Source organism: Chelonia mydas, chromosome 2 (assembly GCF_015237465.2).
Source record: "Chelonia mydas isolate rCheMyd1 chromosome 2, rCheMyd1.pri.v2, whole genome shotgun sequence".
NCBI classification, from domain to species: domain Eukaryota; kingdom Metazoa; phylum Chordata; order Testudines; family Cheloniidae; genus Chelonia; species Chelonia mydas.
Window position 1 is genome coordinate 72,428,654 of NC_057850.1, and position 24,448 is coordinate 72,453,101.

At 41.3% G+C, this 24,448-nt stretch overlaps 1 protein-coding gene across 8 annotated transcripts in view; it reads right to left on the minus strand.

Moving 5' to 3' along the window:
• The window catches only part of SPIDR (scaffold protein involved in DNA repair), a 340,350-nt gene that overhangs the window by 308,657 nt on the left and 7,245 nt on the right, over positions 1-24,448 (minus strand). For all 8 annotated transcript variants that reach the window (XM_043539648.1, XM_043539646.1, XM_043539647.1 and 5 more), the window contains 4 exons: positions 21,120-21,275; positions 19,705-19,783; positions 17,308-17,493; positions 9,586-9,752 (listed from right to left, as the gene is read on the minus strand). In XM_043539648.1, the coding sequence (XP_043395583.1) occupies positions 9,586-9,752; positions 17,308-17,493; positions 19,705-19,783; positions 21,120-21,275 (588 nt within the window). The remainder of the gene's footprint in view (positions 1-9,585; positions 9,753-17,307; positions 17,494-19,704; positions 19,784-21,119; positions 21,276-24,448) is intronic.

Consider the following 24,448-nt stretch of genomic DNA (forward strand, 5'->3'; position numbering starts at 1 on the left):
AAATCTGTTTCAGAGTAGCAGTCGTGTTAGTCTGGTATCCGCAAAAGGAAAAGGAGTACCTGAGGCACCTCACGAAAGCTTATGCTCAAATAAATATGTTAGTCTCTAAGATGCCATAAGTACTCCTTTTTAATAAAATCTGTGTAAATTAGAGCACTGTCAACAGTTTGGTGATCAAATGCAAACCTACCCAAGACACAGGCATTTGTTACAATTTGATGTGCACAAACCTCTGTGGTCGAGAATGGAATTAAAATCATTAACCAAAACATTCGGTCAAGCCTTAGTTCTAATACTACTAAGTCCATAGCAAACACCCATCATGCACATAGGCCAGACCATCCAGACTGACCCTATTCATGCTAATGAGCCTCCTTTTCCACCACTTCTCACCACAGCAAGAATTAAAAAACTAACACCTGATCTACACTTATAAATTGGTATTGCTGTTGGTAGAGAGAGGAGGGCCTGGTACAGCAGCATGAATTTCTTTTGCCTCTCCCCAATATTCAGAAAGTCCCCTCTGCAGTGTTCCAAACAGAGTCACTGTTGCCTAGAGGATCCAAACCTGAAAAACTCCAGATCGCTCCCACGGAATGCTGCCTCTGGAAAACCAAAGAGCTCCATTTTAATTAGGGTAACCATACATCCTCTTTTAGCCGGGACAGTCCCTTTTTTAAGCCCTGTCCCAGCCATCCTTACCTTTTTTTTTTTTTTTTGCGCAAAAGTGAGCATTTGTCCCATTTGCGCTTACCAACTGATCAAGTTAGCAAGAGCAAATGGGTCAAATGCCCACTTTTGTCCAAAAAAAGTGGGATGCAGTGGGGGCAGAATGTGAGGGGGGGGCGCGAGTGGAGATGCCAGCCCCATGCAAGAGGGAGACCGGGGGGCAAGGGTTCCAATGCTGGGGTCAGCCTTGAATGGGGGCCAGCAGGGTTTGAGCAACCAGTGACAACCTTGAGTGGGAGGCCGGCAGGGTTCAAGTGACCAGTGACAATCTGCGGGGGGGGGTAGAGGGGGGGTGGCGGCATCTTGGGCGAGCACCTGGGCCAGCCTCATGGGGGAGGGGGTGCCCTGGGCCAGCCTCACGCAGTGTCCTGTTTTCCCTTTGGGAAATATGGTCACCCTAATTTTAATGTTATTTTAAAACGTGGGGTGAGAGGGAGGTATTTGGTACACATAAGCAGAGATAGCTATGCTGTCAGCTGCATTTAAGTTGTGGCTCTCCAGAGCTATGCAAGAAAGAAGATGTAGCTTAACTGAATCCTTAAGTTAAACAGAGCAGAACTGGTGGATTAGTAGACCCAAACAGCCAAAGTGTTTGCCCAGTTGAATCAGTGAAAATAGATAGGTCTAGTATGAACAGCATGCGCCATCAAGGCCTAGGCTCTACTTCATTCAGTAACTTCTGCTATTCAACAGAGTCTATGTGAATAGCATAATACACAGGATGCTATTTTAGATTTATATAGAAAAACATCCCAGAATATTTAACAAACTGAAATGTGGCCACCTCTAAGCAACCCAACTTATAGAACTAGAGTATATGTATGTGTAGGGTGGAGGGAATTTTGGTCAGACACTTCTACTCTCAGAAAGAGTAACATAGCTATTTAATGTCTATGCACAGCACAAAGGGCTGATTTGAGATTTCAAGGTATTATTTGCATAATCACCATCCAGTTGTCTACCTCAGGAGGATAATGGACCAAGTCAGCCATGCTGAGATTTGAACTTCCCAAACTAAATGTTTTAAACCATCAACCCTTAGACCAATATAGACCTAATGATTCAACTTATATCTTCAGCTACCTTCAAACTCCGGCCCAATTAATATGAATGTGGAGCCCTAAAGGAAAGCAGTTATAACCCGCAGACTACCGCAACTCATCCAGGAGTGGACTATATTCTATACTGAAAAATGAAAAATAGACTATTACACTTTATTAAATTGATCAAGTCAATGGAAGCCAGGTGTCACAAGATAAGTCTCCTCTGGCTACAGAAAGGCTGATTCCATTACCGTGTTCCATTATAAGGATATTATTTCTGTTATATCAAGTGGTTACTGTACAGTTAATCATTTTATCTGACTGATGTGAGTGCAAAGTGACAGTTGCTTCCTAAACCATTATTGACCTGATGTGTTCTGACCAACTGGTTTTGAAAACAGGCCTACTTTAGTGCGTGCTGCAGTCAAAGACCAGTTTGTCCATAGAAAAGTATTTCTTTAGAAGTATAAGAGTTTCTAATAAGCTGGTTGAGGTGTTTGTATTTGTTTTTCTGGAGGCAGAGCTTTCTTGATAGTGGGTTCATAACTCTGAAATTTGCTCCTTGCAAAACTACTCTTTCAGAAACAGCTGCAAGATGCTCCTCTTTGTCCAGGCCTTCCCAGCCGATTAAATCCTGGTATCCTGACTTGTAACGCTGCAGGCAGCAGGGGAATGTGGTGTTTGGTCTCTCTCTCATTATGATTATTACTATGTCTTAATATATGCTTTTTAAGGTGCCCAGATACAAGAGACATGGGTGCCAAAATAAATGCTTGCAGCAACACATAAACATAATAATCTTTTATCAATGTTTAAATTATCAATCTGACTTGACACAGATTCCATTTGATGTTATGAGTCAATTTCCTAAAATAACCTATTTTTAACTGTATTGTACAAGATAGGTGCTAGATTCAACTTTAATTTCACACGTAGAAAAAGTATAGTGGTGAAAGACAATGAAGAGAAAATACTTGTCTGACTGGCTGCTCAAGATGCTGCTCACCTTTGAGGGATATTTCTGGGATGCCATCAAAGATGTAAAATCTACTTCACACAAGACCAGGGTGCAGAAAGGGAGAGAGAAGCTAATCACTTGCTACACTTTCCTATTTTGTCATTTTTGAGCTAAGTTACTGAGGCAGCAATAAACTAATATATCAATTACTGACTCATCCATGGCCCCAATTCTAGTAGGTCAGAAAGCCTCAGATACTATCACAGGTGTGTATTTGGAAGAACGTCACAACATTCTTCACTAAGGAAAGACAATTGCACAGAAGAGTATTTTCTAGTCTACATAAATCATTTAAAGCTCCCATTTCCAATGCAATGCCAAAAAGCAGCAGGGCTTTTAGAATACTAGTTATAATCCATTTCAGTGAAGTCCGAAACATTTAAAACCTGGCGATGGTCTAGTTTAAGGAATATCCTCCTAGAACAAGATTCCCATTTGGGAACTGTTAATGTTTTAGAATCATAGAACATCAGGGTAGGAAGGGACCTCAGGAGGTCATCTAGTCCAACCCCCTGCTCAAAGCAGGACCAATCCCCAGCTAAATCATCTCAGCCAGGGCTTTATCAAGCCTGACCTTAAAAACTTCTAAGGAAGGAGATTCCACCACCTCCCTAGGTAACGCATTCCAGTGTTTCACCACCCTCCTAGTGAAAAAGTTTTTCCTAATATCCAGCCTAAACCTCCCCCACTGCAACTTGAGACCATTACTCCTCGTTTTGTCATCTGCTGCCACTGAGAACAGTCTAGATCCATCCTCTTTGGAACCCCTTTTCAGGTAGTATTTATTCCTTTGAGAAAAAATGTTTTATCAAATTATAAAGTTAGCTTTTTTGCTGGGTTCTTTTGCATCCAGATTAGATGTTATAATTTAAAAGATAAACTGCAGGCAGGCTTATTAAGTGTGTTTTGCAACAAAGGGTCTGCCTTAAATAATTATTAAGCCTCACTTATTCTACATAGCACATGCAGAGGAAGATATGATCACTGCTCCAAGAAATTCATAATTTAGGGGACAAATTTTCCTCACTTCATTCATGTAATTAAATTTCTCTGGCCTAAATGGGACTAGTCACAAAAAGTGAGCAAATCTGGCAGCACACCAGACACAGAAAATACATAGTCTAAGCATACAGGACATTAGAGGAGTCTCCAGGCTCCAAGTGAGGCAGACATTATATATTTTAACATAAGAGAGTTAACCTACTTTAGGAGGATTAATGCTGAAGACTTCACAGAAAAGTGTTTTCGAAGGGATCTGAAGGAAAAAAAGGAGGCCATTTGGCATGGATGGAGAGAGGCAGTTCCTAGTGTAGGAGGCAGCATGGTAGGAGGCATGAAATCTGATTTAAACAACATTAGATTCTGTTTAATCCCCTGGAATGAAAATATTTAAAATTTAAAATATTTAAGAGAGATTAGTCTTTTTTGATTACATTAGAGGCCTTTTATCTCTGAGAGGAGGCTTTTAGCGAAGGCCACATTCTGGTTGGGTCATTCAAACCACTATTTGTAATGCAGTGACCTGTGCTGAGTGGAATAGAGTCCTCCTTAAAACATTATATAATTATACTGGAAAGGAGGTCACCATCATTGCACACCAGAATCTCCAAGGAAAAGGTTGCTAGTGCCTCCTCGACCCTTTGGAAGTTCTTGAGGAAGACCATTCTTGAGCCAGACCTCATCAGTATTGTCTGTCCTTCATTCTTAAGCAAAAAAATCAAGTCAGTTATAGATAAAAGGGTTTTTTGTATCTGAGCAAAAAGCAACACGTCCTTTCCATCCCCGTCTCTCCCCCACTCCCCAAAAAGAAAACAAAAAAGACACACTCCACCCAACTCTGGGTGGGATTTTCAAAACTGTGTGTATTGACCTAACTCTGCTCCCATTGAAGTTAATGAGACTGAGCAGAGTTAGGCCAATGTTAAGCAGCTGTGAAAATCCTATCCTCTGTTTTTTAAGTGCAGGGCCTACACATAAGTAAAAGCTGTATACATACACCCTGGTGTAATACATCCAGCTTGTACATTTCTGTTTAAGCCCTCACCCTCCTTTTTGTTTTTAAAAAAATGATTTGTAATAAAACACCGGAGAGAAGTAATTTTCAGACTAAACCTTTTGGTGTATCAAGGAAGGCATCAGTCACAAACTTATTCGTCTTTAAAAATGGCCCATGAAATTAGAGGTCTAGCACACTGTAAAAATGGATAAATATTGCAGAAAAATATTTTGACAGAATTGCTAACCCTCCAGAACCTAATGGAGTATAGCATTTCTGAGTAGTAGAAAATAAATTTCACACAAAAAAATCTTCTAATTATGCAGACACTCCATTAGGTTTCAGAGATTTAGTAAATACTACACAAATATTGTATCTCAAATGGTTGCCCATTTTACAGTGTTAACCAACTAAATTAACAGGCAAAGATTAATCTTGTAGACAATGCTTTCCTATAGCAAACACCTCTTTTGTATTCTCAGTTCTGTAGTGTTTTTCCTCAGATAGTTTGCCTGAATTATTTCTACAAGGGTGCAAGTCCCAAATATTGCATAACATGGCAAAGTATACCAAAGCTATAAGAAGCCACTAATTTACACTGGGGATTTACCTTCCTGCATGAACAAGCCCCCAGAGTTAAAGTATGGCCCAGACTGACCACTCCCATGGAAATTTCCACAAAAGGGAGCTCTGTCAGAAGGAAAACTGAAAAGGAATCCTCCGAGTCCTGGTCTACACACAATTTTTGTAACAGTATAAACTATTTTGCTTAGAGGTGTGATTTTTTTCTGAAATAGTTATACCGGTAAAACCCCTAGCATGGATGCAGGGGTTGTACCAGTATAAAAGGTGCTGTATACTGGTATACCTGATTCCCCTTTCCTGTATGGAATAAACTATACTGGTATAACTACAGCCACACTGGGGTGGAGAGGGTTGTACCACTTTAACTATACTGGGATAATGAAAGTGGCACAACTGTCATGTATAGACAAACCCTAAGTGTGTTTTCCTGGGATTGTATGAGGTGGGCATGGGGCACTCCATTCCAGCTCTGCTATTAGGACTCCCAAGTTCCTTTAAACTTCCTTAATGTGGATTTCCATGTGCAGAGAGTTCATTTGAGTTCATTCTGTATTAATATTGCCCTGGATTCCTGATGGTACTCTGAAGAGGGTGTAGGGGAGAGGATGTACTTACCTGCACATCACCCACTGACTCCTGACATAGTACGGATGGGGAAAATCTGCCCCGGGGGGGGGGGGGGCTTTCTCCCTCTGCTGGTCAGATTAGGGAAATGATTTGACAACTGAGGAGAGCTGATACACCTAAGTATCCATTAAATTAATTATCTAACTCCTCAACTATTCTTATTTACAGATTTATGTAATCTTGTCTGCCATGACTATCAGTTTTCACTTGATTTCAGGGGCTCTACCACAACAATAACAAGATTACTAGTTGGCACAGCATGAAAAATTTACTTGTCGGCACTGAGAGGGAAGTTATTCCTAGATAACATGGAGGCCCAAACCATCAAGTTGTATAGAATTTAAATTTCTATTAAAAGAAGCTTCGAGCACTTATGATTGTGAAGATAGCCTTTCCTTTTGAAACAAACCAAAGCAGTACAGTCTTCCTGAATCTACAGACAGACAGCTCTAATGTTTCCACTAATGTTCATGGCTTTGTAAAACAGCAGCAAAAATGAAAACCAAGCTTGTCAGTTTCACTGCTGCTACTCAGCCCTGTGGGTAGCACCAAAATAATCAGGAATCACATTTAATGTCTCACTGCTTCTTGGGCACAAATGTAGGCACTGGAGAAATTGAAAGGGGATGAAAAACTTAAACTGGAAGGTGAAGAAAGGGTAGAGCTATGGGGTACGTCTACACGGCAATTACAAACCCATGGCTGCCCCATACCAGCTGACTCAGGCTCATAGGGATTGGGCTAAGTGGTTGTTCAACTGCAGTGTAGATGTTTGGGCTCAGGCTGCAGCCCGAGCTCTGGGACCCTTGCAGGGGGAAATGCTCCTTCCTATTTATAGCATCTAGAAGGGATGAAGCATCAAGTTTATAAGACATCTTACTAGTCAGAGCCAAATAAAAAGAGAGAAATAGAGATGGCACCACAAGCAGCTTTCAGGAACAGAGCCCTGTAGACAACCCTGTACCTTTCCCTTCATAGCAGGGGGTGTCAGGAGGGCTAGGCTTTTCTCCAAGATATTGGAAGTGGAGCCTCTCCACCTTTGTCTTTAATCTACTAGCCAGAAGCAGAAGCATCATGTCTGATGAATTATTCAAGTATTGCTACTTGGCAGCGATTCTACCCCACTCCTGATTAGTAGACGGGAAACAGAACTCTTATTCTCAGACAGATCCTTTTTTCATAATCTTGGCAAGATTCAGTCTTGGTGAAAGTAGTTGCGACTCCATTGATTTAACTGACGTAGTGATGCAAGTAGTTGCAATTTAGTTTGGCCCATTGTTTTCACACTCGGATTATCATTATTACTACAGATATACTGTTTGTTTTTCCTTTTGTCTATAATAACATGCCATACCTTATGTCTGCTCATATGTCAGATTTGATGTTGACATCTGTATTCATCATACCAAAAAAAAAAACCCACCCCACACACACAAACCCCTCTTGGACAATTTAACCTGCACAATCTCTAATTGCCACAACAGTGCATTAAGCTCACAAAAGCTTATGCTCAAATAAATTTGTTAGTCTCTAAGGTGCCACAAGTACTCCTTTTCTTTTTGCAATTACATAAGAGTATACAATTCTAAATCCATTTTTCTCTAGAATTCCCAAGTAATCTGTTACTGAAAAGTAAAACTGAATAGTTAATTTTTGGCACCCTCTACTGGAAATTCTGGGAACATACTTGTACAATACTATGAACTTTTAAATGCAAGGGCTAAATATTAGAAATTACTTCAATCCAGCCCCTAAAATATGTATGCTTATTTTTATGAGTGCAATTTTGAACATCAAGTTTTTCTGCACGCAAAGAGCATTTGTGCACAGCAATTGTCACCTAATTTCCCAGCTGAAGCACAAAAATCAAGTTGGCACAAACCAATCCAAGATTTGGGACGCCCAAAAAATGCAGGCACCTAAAATTTATGCATGCAAATTTAGAAACAATGTTTGTAAAACTGGTGCCTAAGGATAATGGATCTTCTGTGAGAGGAAACAGGTAACCATTTTGTAAAAAACATAAGAACAGCCATATTGGATCAGACTCATGGTCCATCAAGCCCAGTATCCTGTCTTCTGACACTGGCCAATGCCTGATGATTCAGAGGGAATAGACAGAACAAGGAAATTCTAGAGTGATCCATTCCCTGTCACCCAGTCCCAGCATCTGCCAGTCAGAGGTTTAGGGACACCCAAAGCATAGAGTTAAATCCCTGACCATCTTAGCTAATAGCCATTGATGGACCTATCCTCCAGGAACTTAATTCTTTTTTTAACCCAGTTATGCTTTTGGCTGTCACAACATTCCCTGGCAACGAGTGTCACAAGTTGATTGTGCATTGTGTGAAGTAGTACTTGGGTTTGGGTTTTTTTGTTTTAAACCTTTTGCCTATTAATTTTATTGGGTGATCTCTGGTTCTTGTGCTATGTGAAGGGGTAAATAATACTTGCTTATTCATGTTCTCCGCACCGTTAATGATTTTAACTAGACCTACATCATACACCCTTAGTCATCTCTTTTCTAAGATGAACAGTCCCAGTCTTTTTAAACTCTCCCTCATATAGAACTGTTACATACCCCTAGCCATGTTTGTTGCCCTTTTCTGTATCTTTTTTGAGACGAGGCAACCAGAACTGCACACAGTATTCAAGGTGTGGGCATACGATGGATTTAAATAGTTGCATTATGATATTTACTGTCTCATTAACTATCCCTTTCCTAACGGTTCCTAGCATTGTTAGCTTTTTTGACTGCACACTGAGCAGATGTTTTCAGAGAACTATCCACAATGTCTCTAAGATCTCTCTTTTGACTGGTAACAGCTAATATAGACCCCATTATTTTGTATGTATAGTTGGGATTATATTTTCCACTGTGCATTAAAAATTTTGCATTTATCAACATTGAATTTCATCGGCCATTTTGTTGCCCAGTTGCCCAATTTTGTGAGATTCCTCTGTAGTTCTTCGCAGTCTGCTTTGGACATCACCATTTTGAATAATTTTGTATCAACTGCACATTTTGCCACCTCACTGTTTACCCCTTTTTCCCACTCATTTATGACTATGTTGATTATTATAATATACATATATACACACACATATATATATATATATACACACACATATACACACACACACACACCTTTATTATTATATAAGAGTGTGTACCTTACAGGTTATCCTAGCAGAGGAAAGCTGCCTCAAGGTCTGATACTGAAACAGTCCGTTTTAGCACAGCACTCTTACTTTAAGGCAAAAATCCATGCCACTGAAACTGCACAAGACATTGTACAACTTTCTTATAAATTAATGATTTTATTTTCTAAATCAGATCTCATGTGATGATTTAATAACTACAAGATGCCCTGTCGACTACTCTATTCACTGACCATACTGCTTACCTAGCTGTAGGTTTGGGGAAGAATGAGAATTTGAAATATTCTTGTTTGTGAAGCTCTCTTTTAGGGAGAAGAGGTAAACAAAAACAAAAAACCTCATGTCCCACCCAAATCAGTTCTTCCAAACCTTAATATGCTGTACGGTTATGTTTTGGTTTTTTTTAAGCAGAAACATTTTCTCACCTTAGGAAGTTCACCTTCCTTCTCTTCAACAGGCAGAGAATTACTGCTTGCACAGGAATCAGAGTCTGATATGTCCAATGCACTGTCATCTTTTCCTGATCCATTGCATTCATCACCACCATCCCCAGGATCACTGTCCTTCTCCCAGTCAATGAACTGTGGTTCACCTTAAAGTATTTTTTAAAATTAAAGACATTTTTCTTAATAAGTCTGTGTGTTATTTATAACTATGAATTCAACACTGACAGTAAACATGCTGTTAAATTATCTCTCATTCAAAAATCTAAGTGATGTTATTTTATGTACATTCAACCGATATTTTTCTTACTCTTTCCATAACACACAAAACAACTTTGATAGCATCTTCCATAAAAAGCTCAATTCTAATATACTTTGCAGAGCTAAACAGTACAGTTATAAAATTAAATAGCAGGTAAATGCTAACTTTTGTGGAGGCAAATCTCAAGATGACAGACTGACTATTTCCATATGCAATTTTTAAAAATACATGGAATCTAATTTACTTTAATGGGACTGCATCAGACATAAGGGTCTACTCATGTTGATCCCATTTCAAGATCTTTTCAAGTCAGAGGGGCTCTATGTTGTTGCAGCAGTCTTCCCTTCCCCGTGCAGTAAATTGCAGGATCAGGATCTAATAGCTTGTCTACATTACAAGTGCTAGAGCACCATAGCTGCAGTTACGCCACTATAGTATAGACACTTGCTACAGCAGTGGAAGGAGTTTTTCTGTCGCTGCAGTTAAACCACCCCTCTGAGAGGCAGTAGCTAGATCAATGGAAGAATTCTTCAGTTCACCGAGTGGTCTACACCGGGGATTAGCTGGGCTTAACCACGATGCTCAGGGTGTGAATATTTCACACCCATGAGTGACAGAGCTTAATCAACCTATGTTTTATGTGTAGATCAGGCCTGAGATTGTAAACTCCTGAGGGGAAGGATCTTGTCTTGCTTGCAAAGCATATAAACACACTTTTAGCTCCATTCTGACTACACTTGCTTGAATGGAGAGAGAGTAGACACACCGTTGTTTGTAAAGTAAGTCCATGTGAGGTTTTAAATCTAGGGGGGAGGTCAAAAGGAAGCAGCATGGTTAGAACAAATAAGGAGTTGTGGAATTGGTCAAAGCTGAAAACGATATGAATATACTTTCTTGTATGTGTGAGAAAGCAGGCTGAGGTAGCAGCACTTGTTGGATCATATTAAAGAAGTTCTGTATTAAAATCACAAATGAGTTTGATTCCCCATAGTTTAAATTCCAGGGTATTACTAATTAAGAGGTCCCTTGGTTTTTGGTACTGTTTCTCACCCTCTATGTGTGAAATCTGCAAGCTGCTAATTGCGTTAGTACATTCTAAGACAGAGTCTGTTCTCAAAGCAATTCACACAGAGAGAGACTCAAAGCAATACTCTGTAACAACAGAAACAGCACCCAGAGACTCCCCGCCCTTTTGTTGTATTAACAATTGTGATTAAAATAGAGATAGAGGACGTATGTGCATGGATGCTTGGTGTGGATAATAACTGAATGATCAGGGAGGTGCCAGCCTAAGAATCCAGTGTCCATCGGCTGAAGAAGGCGTCAAGTGGAAATAACCAGAGAACCCCCGGAGGGCAGACTGGAATCCACCCAACAGCCTCAAGAATGGGAGAACCAAAGAACAAGATAACATCTAGCAGCATGGAGCAGTCAGGAACGTGCTATCTGCTGATTGATTCAGCAACAGCATGATGAAGCAATTCCCATAGACTGGCATAGGAAGAAATTCCTATAAAAATGGACTTTAGAAAGTGAGAACTTTGGGGTCCGATTCTGCAAACCAACTTCCAGGAGTATCAGATGAGCATCTGACAAGGCCCTGCTCCCTCCTCATGTCCAGGCCACCTGGCCAGTGGCTTGGCATGAGCAACTCTAAGGCTGGTAACTATGATAACAACCTTGCAGAACCTGTGTGTGTGTGTGTTTGTATGAATGAACGTGTGAATAAATATGAGATTGAATGGAATGTTATAGCTATAACTAACTGCTTACTATGATTCTTTCTGTATCCACAATAAATGTGGTATTTTGCCTTTTCCCCTTTAATAAGATCCTGCTGGTTTTAACACACTCTGTTAAACACACGCTGTTCATGCTGATGTCTGGAGACATGGGAGTTAGAAAGGAACATTGAGAACCAAAGAAAGTTACTACAAAATTGCATACTAATGGTATCTGACCCCAGTCAGAGTAAAGGTAGTTCACAGAACTGGTAAGTGAACTGATAGAGGGCGTGGAGGAAAGGAGGTCTTCTAGTGGTCTTGAGCACACAAGATAATTCCCCCGCCCTCCCCAAACCATGCAGGAAATAAAAGACGAGGTCACTCACCTTGTGCAGCCACTGTGGTTCTTTGAGATGTGTGTCCCCCACCATGGGTGCTCCATCTGAGGTGGGCATGCTTCTCTGAAGCCTTTGATTGGGGATTTTTCCACTAGCAGAGTCAGTTTATCCCCCATATGTGCTCTTACAACCTCCTGCCATGCTCCAAGCACATATAGCGCTGCACAGGTGAACTTCGCACAGTTCCTTCTCTATCTGAGTGTTCAACAAGAACAGTCCAAAGCAGAGGGGAAGGAGGGCAGGTGGTGGAGCACTGGTAGAGACATACATCTCAACGAACCACAATTACTGCACAAGCTGAGGGTAGCCTTTTCTTCTTCTTCAACTAGTGTCCCTTTGGTGACTCCCAAGCAGTATCAAGGCCAAGACTGAAGACAGTACAGTAGAACCAAGTGCCGCATCAGATCTAACAGCATAGACCAAGGCACTTTGTTTAGAAAAGGTATGCACTGAAGCCCAAGGAGCAGCTCTGCATATCTCTGAAACTGGAATGTTTCTGAGTAACGCTGTGAAAGTTGCTTGTGATCTGATAGAGAGAGCTATAATCCTTTGGGGATGCAAAACACCATCTGCATCACAGCAAGCAGCAATACACCCAGCAATCCATTTCAAAAGACTGTGGTCCCTTTGATTATTCTGCAATGGACACAGAGTCTAGGTGATTCCGAAACTGATTGGTCCTATCCAGATAAAAGGCCAATGCCAAATGTACATCTAACATATAAACAGAAGTCTCCCACTGAAATTTATGTGGTTTAGGAAAAAATACCAGTAGGTGAATAGACTGATTAAGATAGAAATCCAACAGCACCTTAGGTAAGAACTTTGGGTGCAACTGTAGGAAGACCTTATCCTTGAAAAATATTGTAAATGGTGTGAGGTCTGACATCCAATTTCTTCAAACTTGTGGGCTGACATGATAGTTACTAGAAAGACCATCTTCATAGATAAGTGAAGCAAGGAGCAGGTCATCATAGATAGCTTTATGGGACTTCCATTTGAACCTAAGTACCAGGTTGAGATCCCAAGTCAGAGTAAGATCCTTAACCTGGAGCTAGACTCCCCAGACCCTTAATAAATCTTAAGGGCATGGGATGTGCAAAAACAGAAAACTCCACTAGTGGGGAATGAAAAAAAACTGATATCGCAGTGAGGTTAACTTTAATAGAGCTAATTGATTTTAAAAAAAAATCAGGTTTAAGTCCAGTAATTAATCCAAGATAGCTGAGAGCAGAAAAGATTCAGGCAGAAGCCAGTGACTGACATCAGTGGTTGAATCTCTTCCATTTCTGAAGGTAAATAATTCGCGTTGACTTCCTTCTACTGTTTAGTAATACTTGTACTCCTGTCGAACAGGTGGATTCTAATCCCGTGAACCATCTAGGAGCCATGCTTGAAGATGGACACCCCCCCCCCCCAGTTTCAGGTGAAGCACATGGCCCAGGCCCTGGGAGAGATGAGAGGCTGTCAGAAGTCTGAGCACCAGTTGGAGACACAGGTGAAGCAGGTAAGGATATAAAGTTTGCCTCAGCAAGGTCAGTACTATGAGGATAAACCTGGCTTTGTCCTGCCTGATCTTGTTTATCACTCTTAGAATTAGTGGTGTTGGAGGGAATGCGTAGAACAGGCCCTTTGTCAAAGGAAGGAGACAAGCATCTCCCAAAGAGAGGCGACCTACGCCGCCTCCTGAGCAGGATAAAGGGCACTTCCCATTGTTGGATGTGATGAATAGGTCCACCTGTGGAATTCCCGACCTCTGGAATACCCCAGGAAGGATTTGGGAGTCAAACTCACATTCATAGTCCTGGAAGAAGCACCTGCTGAGAATATTAGCAGTGACATTCTGAACTCCAGGAAGACAAAATAGCTGAGATTTGAATCTGATGGGCTATATACACAATGGGCTTTATAGCTTCAGTGCACAGATCCAGGCACATTTCATTAATGGGTAATGCAACTTGGATGGGTGTCACCAGCTGCAAAATGTCCTCGAGCTTGTGATGCGACTGTTTACCTCTTGAGGAGGTAATCTGGAGTGTGTCCACCATCCTCTTCACAAGGACCTGGAATTGATGAAAACTGTCAGCTATTCATGGTGGCGGAGGCATGACTCTCTCATCCAGAGACAAAGATGAAATAGGGATTTAAGGGGTAGCCTCTTTGTCCACCCTAGCTTCCTGTTCCTGAAAAGGTCTTCTTGCGTTGGGGCTTTGGCGGAGCAGACAGTTTCCAGATGCAGTGGAGTTGGAGGTCAGGCAAATTGCTGCTGATACGCTGCCAAAGGATACCAGTAAGGCCATAGGGGAGGCCCATGCGAGAGAGGGGGTAGTACTCAGGACTGATCTCTACACCTCTGACATGGGCAAGGGTCTTTGTTAAAGTATGGGTTCCTCTAATGATGTGTAAGGGAACCCTACACTGATAAGGAGGAGACAGACTGAGGAGGATGAAGGAGACATTCAACGTCCTCCAGTGGGGTGACTCCCAGGAGAAAAGGTTGGACAATTCTGTGGTACCAGGAAGCAGTGGTAATCCAGAGACTGAGGTCATGATACCAAGAGTCATTTGGTACTCATAAGCAGTGGCTTGTCTAACACTGACGGAATTCCTGTGGCACCAAGTGGGTTGGTACTGACAAAGTAGTTAACTTGGGAGGTATCATTGGTTTGTAGCTTGTAGGTGCCGGGGCAGAAGGTGGTGCTTCGATTTTGTTGGTACCGATAGAGTCAAGTGGGAGGGCACCATTGGTAAGTCTGAAATAGATGGCCAGTAGTACCAGGGCCTTGCCAGCACCATCTTTCCCCGAAGTGCTCCATGATCTTCCTGCTCCGCCGGTACTGGAGGGAGGGTCGTTCGCTTCCACGGCACCATGTCGAGAGGTCAAGGCCTCAGACACTGTAGACTTAGCAGGAGATCAGGACTTCTTGGTAGCTGGCTCCTTCTGGTGGGAGACCAAGCTCCTCCTCTTTGGAGCCTTATCTTAGTCCTGTGAGATCTTCTCAGGCACTGGATCTGTTTGGAGACAGATGTACAGGGAGGGAGTCTCCTGACCTGACTTGAAAGTGGGTTGAGGGGAGTGATCCCAGCAGCAGCTTCAGTTTAGTCTCCTGATTCTTCGGAGCTCCAGATTTTAAGAGCCACACAAAAAGTTACCCATTTGGGAGATATAGGACTCTCCCAGGCAATGGATACACTAGAGTGGCTGTTGCTGATTGGGATAGTCTCCTGCCAGGAGAGGCAGCATTTGAAAGCTGGTAAGTCCAGCCAGGCCAAATAAAGTCCCCAGGAAAAATGGGGAGGAAAAACTGGGGAAAGAGGAAAAACTGAAACCTCTTACAACTAATTCTATACTACCAATAAACAAAAACCACAAAACACACTGAGGCACACATGAGGCAGACACATTAGCGCTCCATCTCAGGTTGAGGGGTAGAGAAGGAACTGAGGGCAGTTCACATGTGCAACCCTACATACCCTTGGAGTGCAGCACGAGCTTGTATATAGCATGTGTGTGGGCCAAACAGACATTGCTAAAGGAAAATCTCTAATCAAGGGCTCGAGAGGTGCTTGCTCACCTGAAGCAAAGCACCCATGGGGGACACTACTCAAAGAAGAAGAAGAAATCAGTTTGTTCTAGTCACATCGATCCTTGACTGAATTTGCTAACTGTTCAGTGCCTGGGCATATAGAATATTACAAAATAAAGTGATTTTGTATGTCTTAGAAGCCACCAGCTTGGCAACTACTATTCAGTAGGGAAGGGGTTCTCATGTTTTGTTTTTTTTGCTGAAACCCCCTTTTAAAATATTTCAAGCTGTGATGACAATCCCCAAAAAGTGACAAGCTCCCCGCAATACCATGCCACCCTTACTTCTGTGCTGCAGTTGGCAGGGGTGCTGCCTTCAGAGCTGGGCATCCAGCCAGCAGCAGCTATTGTGACCCCCCCCCCCCCCCCACACACACACACACAACAGTCTTGTGACCCACTTTTGGGTTGGGGCCCCCAGTTTGAGAAACACTGCTGTAGGGGATAGTTGCCCCAAGCACAGAGTACTATTTTGAGGAGGAAAAAGTGATATAAGCAAGAAACAAAAATGTCAACTATTTAGAAATCTGGTTGCTGTTTATTAATTATTTTAGAGAAAAGTCAAAGGTTCAGAAGCTTTTTTGAATTAGAAAAAATGTACAGTTCAAAATTATTTCTCTCTTTCTCTCTCTCTCTCACACACACACATGCTAAAAATCAAATTAAAAAACCCTCTCCACCCTCGCAATCCACTACACCCTGGTGGTTTATATTCAAGGAAGAGAAACCCCATGTTTATTAAAAGTATTAATTTTGTTCCACCATTGGCAAGGCTAGATTTGTACCACACTTTTCATTTTTCACTATATATATTTACTGTAATTACCTGATATTTTAAAGCAGTATATTACCAAAGGAAATGATTAGATGCTTATTTCTTTACCTTTGGTTCTCCACCCACAGACAGTTAATGTAGATCAGAGAAGAATATGCAAGAGTAGCACATGGGTTCATTCAGATTAATTCTGCTCTGGTTGTTAATATTTAGGTGAAGAGTTACAAATTTGTGCACAAAGCATAGCTTTTTTTCTTCTTTAATTACAGTTTTGTCTCTCTTTAGACACTGGGGGCAGAGAACAATTAACCCAACAGAAAACTTATTAAGTCAGAGAGAAAACCTTTCATTGGACCAAAAACTCAAAGAACCATGGTGTACTATATATGAACGGTGTACACAGGTGAGCAATAAAAATTGATAAAAATATCAGATGTAGAGAATTGCAGGAATACTCTATATGGAAATCTAGGCTTGATTTACCAGATAGGCATAGGAAGTGCCATTTACCACCAGCTGTATCTGCAGGAGGGTAATGGGGAGAAATCAAGCCCTCGGTAAAAGCAGGCAGTAGCACCACTGGTTGTGTGGGGACTGAAGGCCTGGGGGTTCACATCTCCACAAACAGCATGGACAAAGGAGTTAGTGTACCATCCTATAAAGAGTAGGTCATCCTATTTCAATATATTATAAATAATTTTTATTTATATTGGACAAGTATTATCCCTCGCCATTCCACCCTTCATACTTTAGTATATAGTTCACTTTTGCTAATGCTGTTTAGGGCCCATTCTGGCTCCCACAGAAGTTAGAAGGAATTTTTCCACCAACTTTAATTAGAGCAGGATCAGAGCTGTAACATTTTGCAATAACTTCAAATGATTTTCCCATAAAATATTTAAAATCCAGCAAACACAGGATTTCTTTCCAAAAAGCACTTGCAAAACATTTGAACTCACCTTCACTACTCCTGTCCTCTGACAATAAGTTATTTTTGCTGTAAGATTTCTGTGCTTTGGAATCATGACTCTTTTGGTTATACAACCTTGAAATCAATATTTTATTCTCATCATCTGACAAGTCGCTTCCACTAGAGCTCCATACTATGTCCGCAAACTCCTCTGGGTTCTCAGCAGTAGAAACTCCTATCAGAGAGTATGAGACAGTGTTAGTATATAACAATATCAAATCAATAGGAGTTTCTAAACTAGTGAATTTAAAATTAAACTTGCATTCTTTTTGAGCTGAAATAAATCATAAATCCTGTCCCCCCAATATCAGGTGCAACTATTTGAGTATCCACACTTAATACTAAAATATTACAGCATTACCACTTACACTTTTAAAATACAAAGCATTATCTATCTTCATTACAACTCTGTGAGGCCAGTATTAGCATCTCCATTTCTAGAAAGAGAATGTGGGGCAGAGGGGTCACATGACTTGGCCAAGGCCACAGAGCAAGTCAGTAGCAGAGCCAGGACTAGAAATCTTGACACAGTCCCCTGCTCATTCCTCTAGATCACAGGCTCCATCTCTGCAGAGACACTTCAAATACAGTATTTAAAGTCTCAAAGTAAAATCCGTTCTTGGATTTTTTTTTTTTTTAAAAGTATGTGTGGTAATTTACACAAAAACTAATAATGTGTCACCATTAATCATAACAACAAAAGTTAAGATGCAGAATTGTAGAGCCTTTCACTGTCATAGCAAAATTAGAAAAGGCAATTAAACTGTTCAGGAGTAACTAAGAACAACTATTCATTCACAGACAACTGGTGAAACCAACATTTTTTCAGAGATAAAGTAAAGACAACTGATGGGTATTCCAAAATACCTTTTACCCATTATTATTAATGCATATAAAGGAAGAGGATTACAGCTTAGTAGCACAATGAATTTCAGTTTACAGAGCAGGCAGGCACAAGCAAATGAGATCTCTTACTTCCTTCCACTTTGAAGTCTGATTTCTCATTCTGAAAAATCCAATTGTTGGGTATCGGTACTGGAGGAAAACACCAAAATCACCTTCTCCCACCCGCAACACAGATTCCTTTCAAAAATCTGGAAAAGCATAATTTTGAACTTCAAGATAGGATGTAGAAGAGATGCCCATTATCTTACTTATTTTTAACTCAGGGAACCCAGCGGAGGCAGCAGAGCCTCTGGAGCAGATAGAGAGACAAAGGCAAGACTGGAGGCAAGGGGGTAGAAGTGACACACCTGAAGAGAGCCTGCAAAATCTGTGGGGGTTTCAAACTCCTGTGAGGAAAAGTGGAAAGAGTCTGCAGCAGTAGCTTCCCTACCTTGCATCTATAAGGAAGAGGGGACTTTGATTGGCAATGGAGGCTAGGAGGTTAGGGAACCACTATCCCAGCACATTTTGTACATGAATGGAGTGCTATCACTGGCCAACTGATCAAACTCCTTCTCATGGAATTATAATTTAAATTCTCCTGAAGTTTCACCTAGATACAGCATTATTCTTCACTTTTTAATTGTAAACCAATATGTAACTCTTCTAAGAGTGCATAGTAACACTGACATGTTCTACCAGAGGTAGCTGCATTTCATCAATGGCTCATTGCATTCCTAAATTAAGTCTAGGGCTTTTTTGGAATAAGGTGTATTGCCATATTTTATATATTATATATATATGTGTGTGTGTATACACACACACACACACACACACGCAAATTAGAACTTATTTTACATCATATCTAGGCTCTTTTTGAACTGTAAATTCAAATCATCCCTTAAAAATTTACTGTTATGGCTGCATCTATTTTTGCAATTCCTATCATGATAGAAGTTGCTCCATGCTGCTATACTGGGTGTCCTCACATAAAGGGAAAAGGATATGAAAGCAGCGGTGCTGCTGCTGTCAATCCAGCTGATAGGGTCCATTTTCTTTTCCCCCCAGCTCCACCTTTAGTCTCCTTATTTATCTGTCTCCAAGTGGCGTACACCACTGCCTCACCTTCCATCTAAACACTTTAAGCGTTGTTTTTTTTTAAAACTGTGAAAAAACTTTAAAAATACTATTCCTGGCAGGATATGAAGTGTACAATATATGAAGCATTAGTAGAGCTCCTTTTGCACATACAAAAGCAGTGGCCAAGGTTCCCGCCTCCCTTCAGGATCTCTATCTGGAGATCAGGGGAGAGGGAGACCAGGAATGCAGGTGCAAGTGGGATAGGATCAGTTCTATTTCTTCGAGAGATCACCCTCTGTATGCATAGACTATGCCAGTAGGTGGAAGCAGCTGATGTCACAGATAAGAACTCAGAAAACTTCTATGGACAATGCAAACTGATAGATGCTTTTACAGTGTTAATGTGAAATAGTGATAGTACCTAGTGTGCCTTCAGCAGAGGTAAGCAGTGGCCCAGGATGCTTATCAGCTCTAGACTTCTTTTCAGAAGATTCTGACGTCTACATGACAAAAAAATATAGATATATATATTTTATATACACACACCAAATGATTAAAGGAACAAGGTAATAGAATAGTTGTATGTTACAGTGACTATTATTTATTCACATTAACATGGCAGTTCACTTTCAAGTCAGTGAGCTTTATATTCTATTAAAAGCATTATATATTAAGCAGTCTTACTGATTCTGAGTAATTCCCTCACACTCTTCCCAAGGAACAACAATTTCAGAACTGCATAATCTCTGCTCTGGGTCAGGAAAATATCCACTCTCCCTTCCCAAAGCACTGACATTACATTTTACCAGGGGTGGGGGGTAGAGATAGGCACCAATTTCACTCTAATTCCAAAGTGGGAGGGCAGGCTGAAAGTTGGAAAATATAATCCTTAACATATTCAAAGGGGCAGGGAAAGACGCATGCAGTTGTATTGACTCTGCTCTTATAAAAATCTCACAAACCAAGCACGAATGGGCCTGGCCAGTACTTGGATAAGAGACTACAGGGGAAAAACCAAATGCAAGAAGATGCAGAGTTGGAGATTCAGTAGATAGCATTCCTTCAATCTCAGCCAGAATTGAACAAACATCCCAGTAGAGTGACCAGACAGCAAGTGTGAAAAATCGGGATGGGGTGGGGAGGGGGTAATAGGAGCCTATTTAAGAAAAAAGACCCAAAAATCGGACTACCCCTATAAAACCAGGACATCTGGTCACTCTGCATCGCAGTGAGGTAATAGACGTAAAGGTACTGCAAATGCCATTTTGAATGAGACATAAAACTGAACTATCAACTGAAATACGCCGTGAACTGTTGTTGAGTGTTGCTGTGAACTTTAAAACAGCTACTGTATTGCATCCCAGGAATGGATGAAATTATTTTTTGATACTATAAATATAGTTTGGAAATGTTTGAGCTCTTTCCAGATGAAAGGTACTGACCAGGATAAGTGTAAGATACCATCATGTGCAGAGAGAATTACACTTTGGAATGAAAACCAATTCTGTGCAGCCTTGTTTTCCAGTTCTGCTTACCTTGTCAACTCAACAATATGCTGTTGACACAACTTTTGAGTGGTGTTCCAAGAGGAGAAGGACAACTGACAATATAAGCAAACATGGGGAGAAGAGATGGAACACATGAAATTTCAACTGATGGAAATTTTGGGAGAGGAGCTACAAGCCACATTAAAGCCTCAAGGGTTTGTTGTATGTTTGCTATAAACAGCAGGTTTGTTATTTTTGGATTGTGCATAAAAAGCTAATTTAGCGGGGGAAGGCTTATGATCATCAGTTTGCATCTCTAGCCTACACCACAGGTTAACCAGAATTTTACCTCAAGCATGGAAGTGCTCTGAAATCCATCGCCACATTTAAGCCATGCGCTGGAAATGGAAGAAGTAGCCACTGCTGTCCCAACATTTGCTTTTCTCAACGCTAGAGGTGTCTCATCCGGAAAAGACGTACATTCAGCATCCCAAGCTCGTTTCCTCTACAAAGAAAATTGTAAACCCATTAAACTATTGAGCGTTCATATTTAATTTTATTTTAAGTACAATAAAGTCTAGTTAATCTGGATCTTGATTACCAAATATCAAGAATACTTACCAAAGAACTGTATACTTGGTTTGAATACTTAACAAAGAATTGTAATTTCTGCTTTTCAATAAATTGGAGGGGGTTCAGAAAAGAGCCAGGAGAACTATTAAAGGATTAGAAAATATGCCTTAAGTGTGATAGACTCAAGGAGCTCAATCTCTTTAGCGTAACAAAGAAAACGTTAAGGGGTAACTCGATCAGTTTGTAAGTAACTACATAGGAAACAAACATTTAATAATGGGCTTTTCAGTCTATCAGACAAAGGTATATCAAGATCCAATGGATGGAATTTGAAGCTAGACAAAGCGGAGGGGTGCTGTGGGCGCTGGGAAGGGGGGCAGGGCTGCAGGTACTGGGGAGGCGGGCACGGGTTCTTGGGAGGCGAGTCACGGCCCAGAGGGGAGCTGAGGGTGCTGGGCCAGGGGGTTGCTGGGGCTGGCTCCCTACCCAGCTCCTGGTAAGCGGCAACAGCAGCTCCCTAATCCACGTGCTGCCTCCGCTCTCCCCCAACCCGTGGTTCTGCAGCTCCCATTGGAGCTAGGGGAGCTGAGGGAGCGGAGCCCCCCACTCAAGGTAAGCACTGCCCCACACCCCAAGCCCTTACCTCCCCCCCACGCCCAAACTCCTGCTGCTGAGGGGCAAGGGGGCCTCCGAGACTGCCCCAGCAGCAGCCAGTGCACCTGGCCCAGGGGCTGCCTGAGCTGCTCAGACGGCTCCTGGGCCAGCCACACAGGGCTGTTGCAGAAGTCACGGAAACCATGACTTCCGTGACCTCTATGACAAACACAGAGCCTTAACTATAATCAAATCTCATGCTTCATCTGGTCACCTGCAGGGGGCAGAAAGGATTTTTTTTCACCCAATGCACAATTGTCCAGACGTAACTAGGTTGCTTTGTTTGTCTCCCTCTCCTCCCCACCCTCCTCTGAAGCATCAGAGATTGTCCACAGCTGGAGAGAGGACACCAGAAGGTGTGGACCAGTACTCTGAAGTTGTTCAGAGAATTGCCAGCAGTTAATCCACCCCCATAAGAACTTCAGGAACTATGTTGATGGAAGAAGCCCTCCTGTTGACACAGCGCTATCTGCGCCGGGGTATAACTGCATTGCTCAGTGATGTGGATTTTTTACACCCCTGAGCAACATAGTTATACGGATGTAAGTTTACAGTGTAGACCTGGCCTAACTAAAGTATTTGGTCTTAATATTGAAATATCTGGGAAAAATGTAATGGCTTGAGATATACAGGAGCTCAGACTAGATGATCTAACAGTCCTTGCTGACCTTAAACCCTATGAAACTATGAGTTTGGAAAAATTACAGTTTTAGATTGTACATAGGATATCCAAGTCACTGTTTTATACACAAATTTGATTAAATTATTTGAAATGTTAAGTGCCAAAATCTTCTCTCTCCCTCCCCCCATCCTTAAATGGGAATAGTCCTATTCAAATAGAAGTCCTTCCCAAATTCATAGCAGCAATGTCTGTACTAAGGACCAAATACTTTATAAAATCTAGATACAATCCGTAACTACTTTGTAAGGTCTGAGGCCCTTTTCTGCAGTAAGCAGCAGGAGCCATAAGCTAAGAAGCAGAGAGTCACATCCTCACATTCCATCTAAATTGCACCAAAACAATGTAAAATCGGTCTGTTAAGAAGGCGCTCCCATCCTGATAGTACCCACCATCACCAGATAAGGAAACAGATCTTAAGATGTTTAAAGAAAACTTTGTTTGATTGTATTCTGTCGGGCAAGAAACCACTTATCAACAGTTGTGATTATGAAATCTATACTCCTATTGTTTTGCCTTTATGATCCCTACTTCTCTATTTTTTATCTGTATGGTCTCTGTGATTCTTTCATTGTTTCTGTCTGTTGCATAACTAATTTTGCAAGATTTAATTCAACTAAGGTGCTGAGGAATGATGAGTTAAAGAACTGTGTTGTAATGGACTAGGACTGGTAAAAAATACAGCTTTGTAGTATTTTAGTTTAAAATGATTGGTTAAGGTATAGCTAAGAAGGACACAAGATTTAACTACATAAATGGGTCCAAAAGGAAGTTCTTTGAAACCTAACTCCAGGACACAGCCCAAGATCAGAAGCGCCAGACCTCAACACCCTGGCAATCATACTGTGCAGAAGCTGGTGCCCTGGACGATCTAATCTTGACTGGCCACCAAGAAAAGTTTGTCTGCTTTATTGGGAGTGGTGAGCACTGTATGCATAGTGAGCGTATTCTGTTTTGGTAACTGTTAATAAATAGAGGTTATGGGTATTGCTGTGTAAGGCTCTTTCACTGGTAAAAGGACCTGCAAACCCGCAGAAGATTATGCCCTGAGCCCTAGGACCCTAGGAACTGGGTAAGGGCAGTTGCCTTTTGCCCAGAGCCCTAGGTACTGGGAAAAGGTGGGGGTGCCTAAATTAACCAACTAGGTTATGCCTTGAGCCCATGAAAGGGTAAAGGTAGGGTGCTCTAGAGTTTGCAGGTAACAACTTAAAATCTCCAGAATACCTTCAAAGTTAGAAGAGACCTTTGATGTTCGGGATGGGAGGGGAAGACGGGAGGGAAGTAAAACTAAAACTCTAGTATGGAAGTTAATCTGCGCACCTTTATTTTCCCCTTGGTGCCCAAAACACACACACACAATACACTGCATGAAGATAAAAATAATAGAGGATTGATGAGTTTCTGAAAAGGAATTAACTTGTCAAAACTACCAACTATTAATAAAAAAGTAATTGTTTTTCCTCAAACTCAACTGCAAGGTTTCATCTTAAACCCTTCCTAAAATAGTCAAAATTTTGTTTACAACTACATTCCAGATGAATGAAACTATTGCCCTTGCTCTTGGAACTGCCTCCCTGTTACCTTGTGCCACCCACCCTTCCTTAGATCCTTATTTAAAATCTATTTCATTCCATCACTGATCAGTTATGGTCTGACCTGCTGCATAACACAGGCCATAGAACTTCCCTGAATTAATTCCTGTTTGAAGAAGAGCACCTCCTTCAGAAAAACATCCAATCTTAATTTAAACATTTCTAGTGATAGAAAATCTA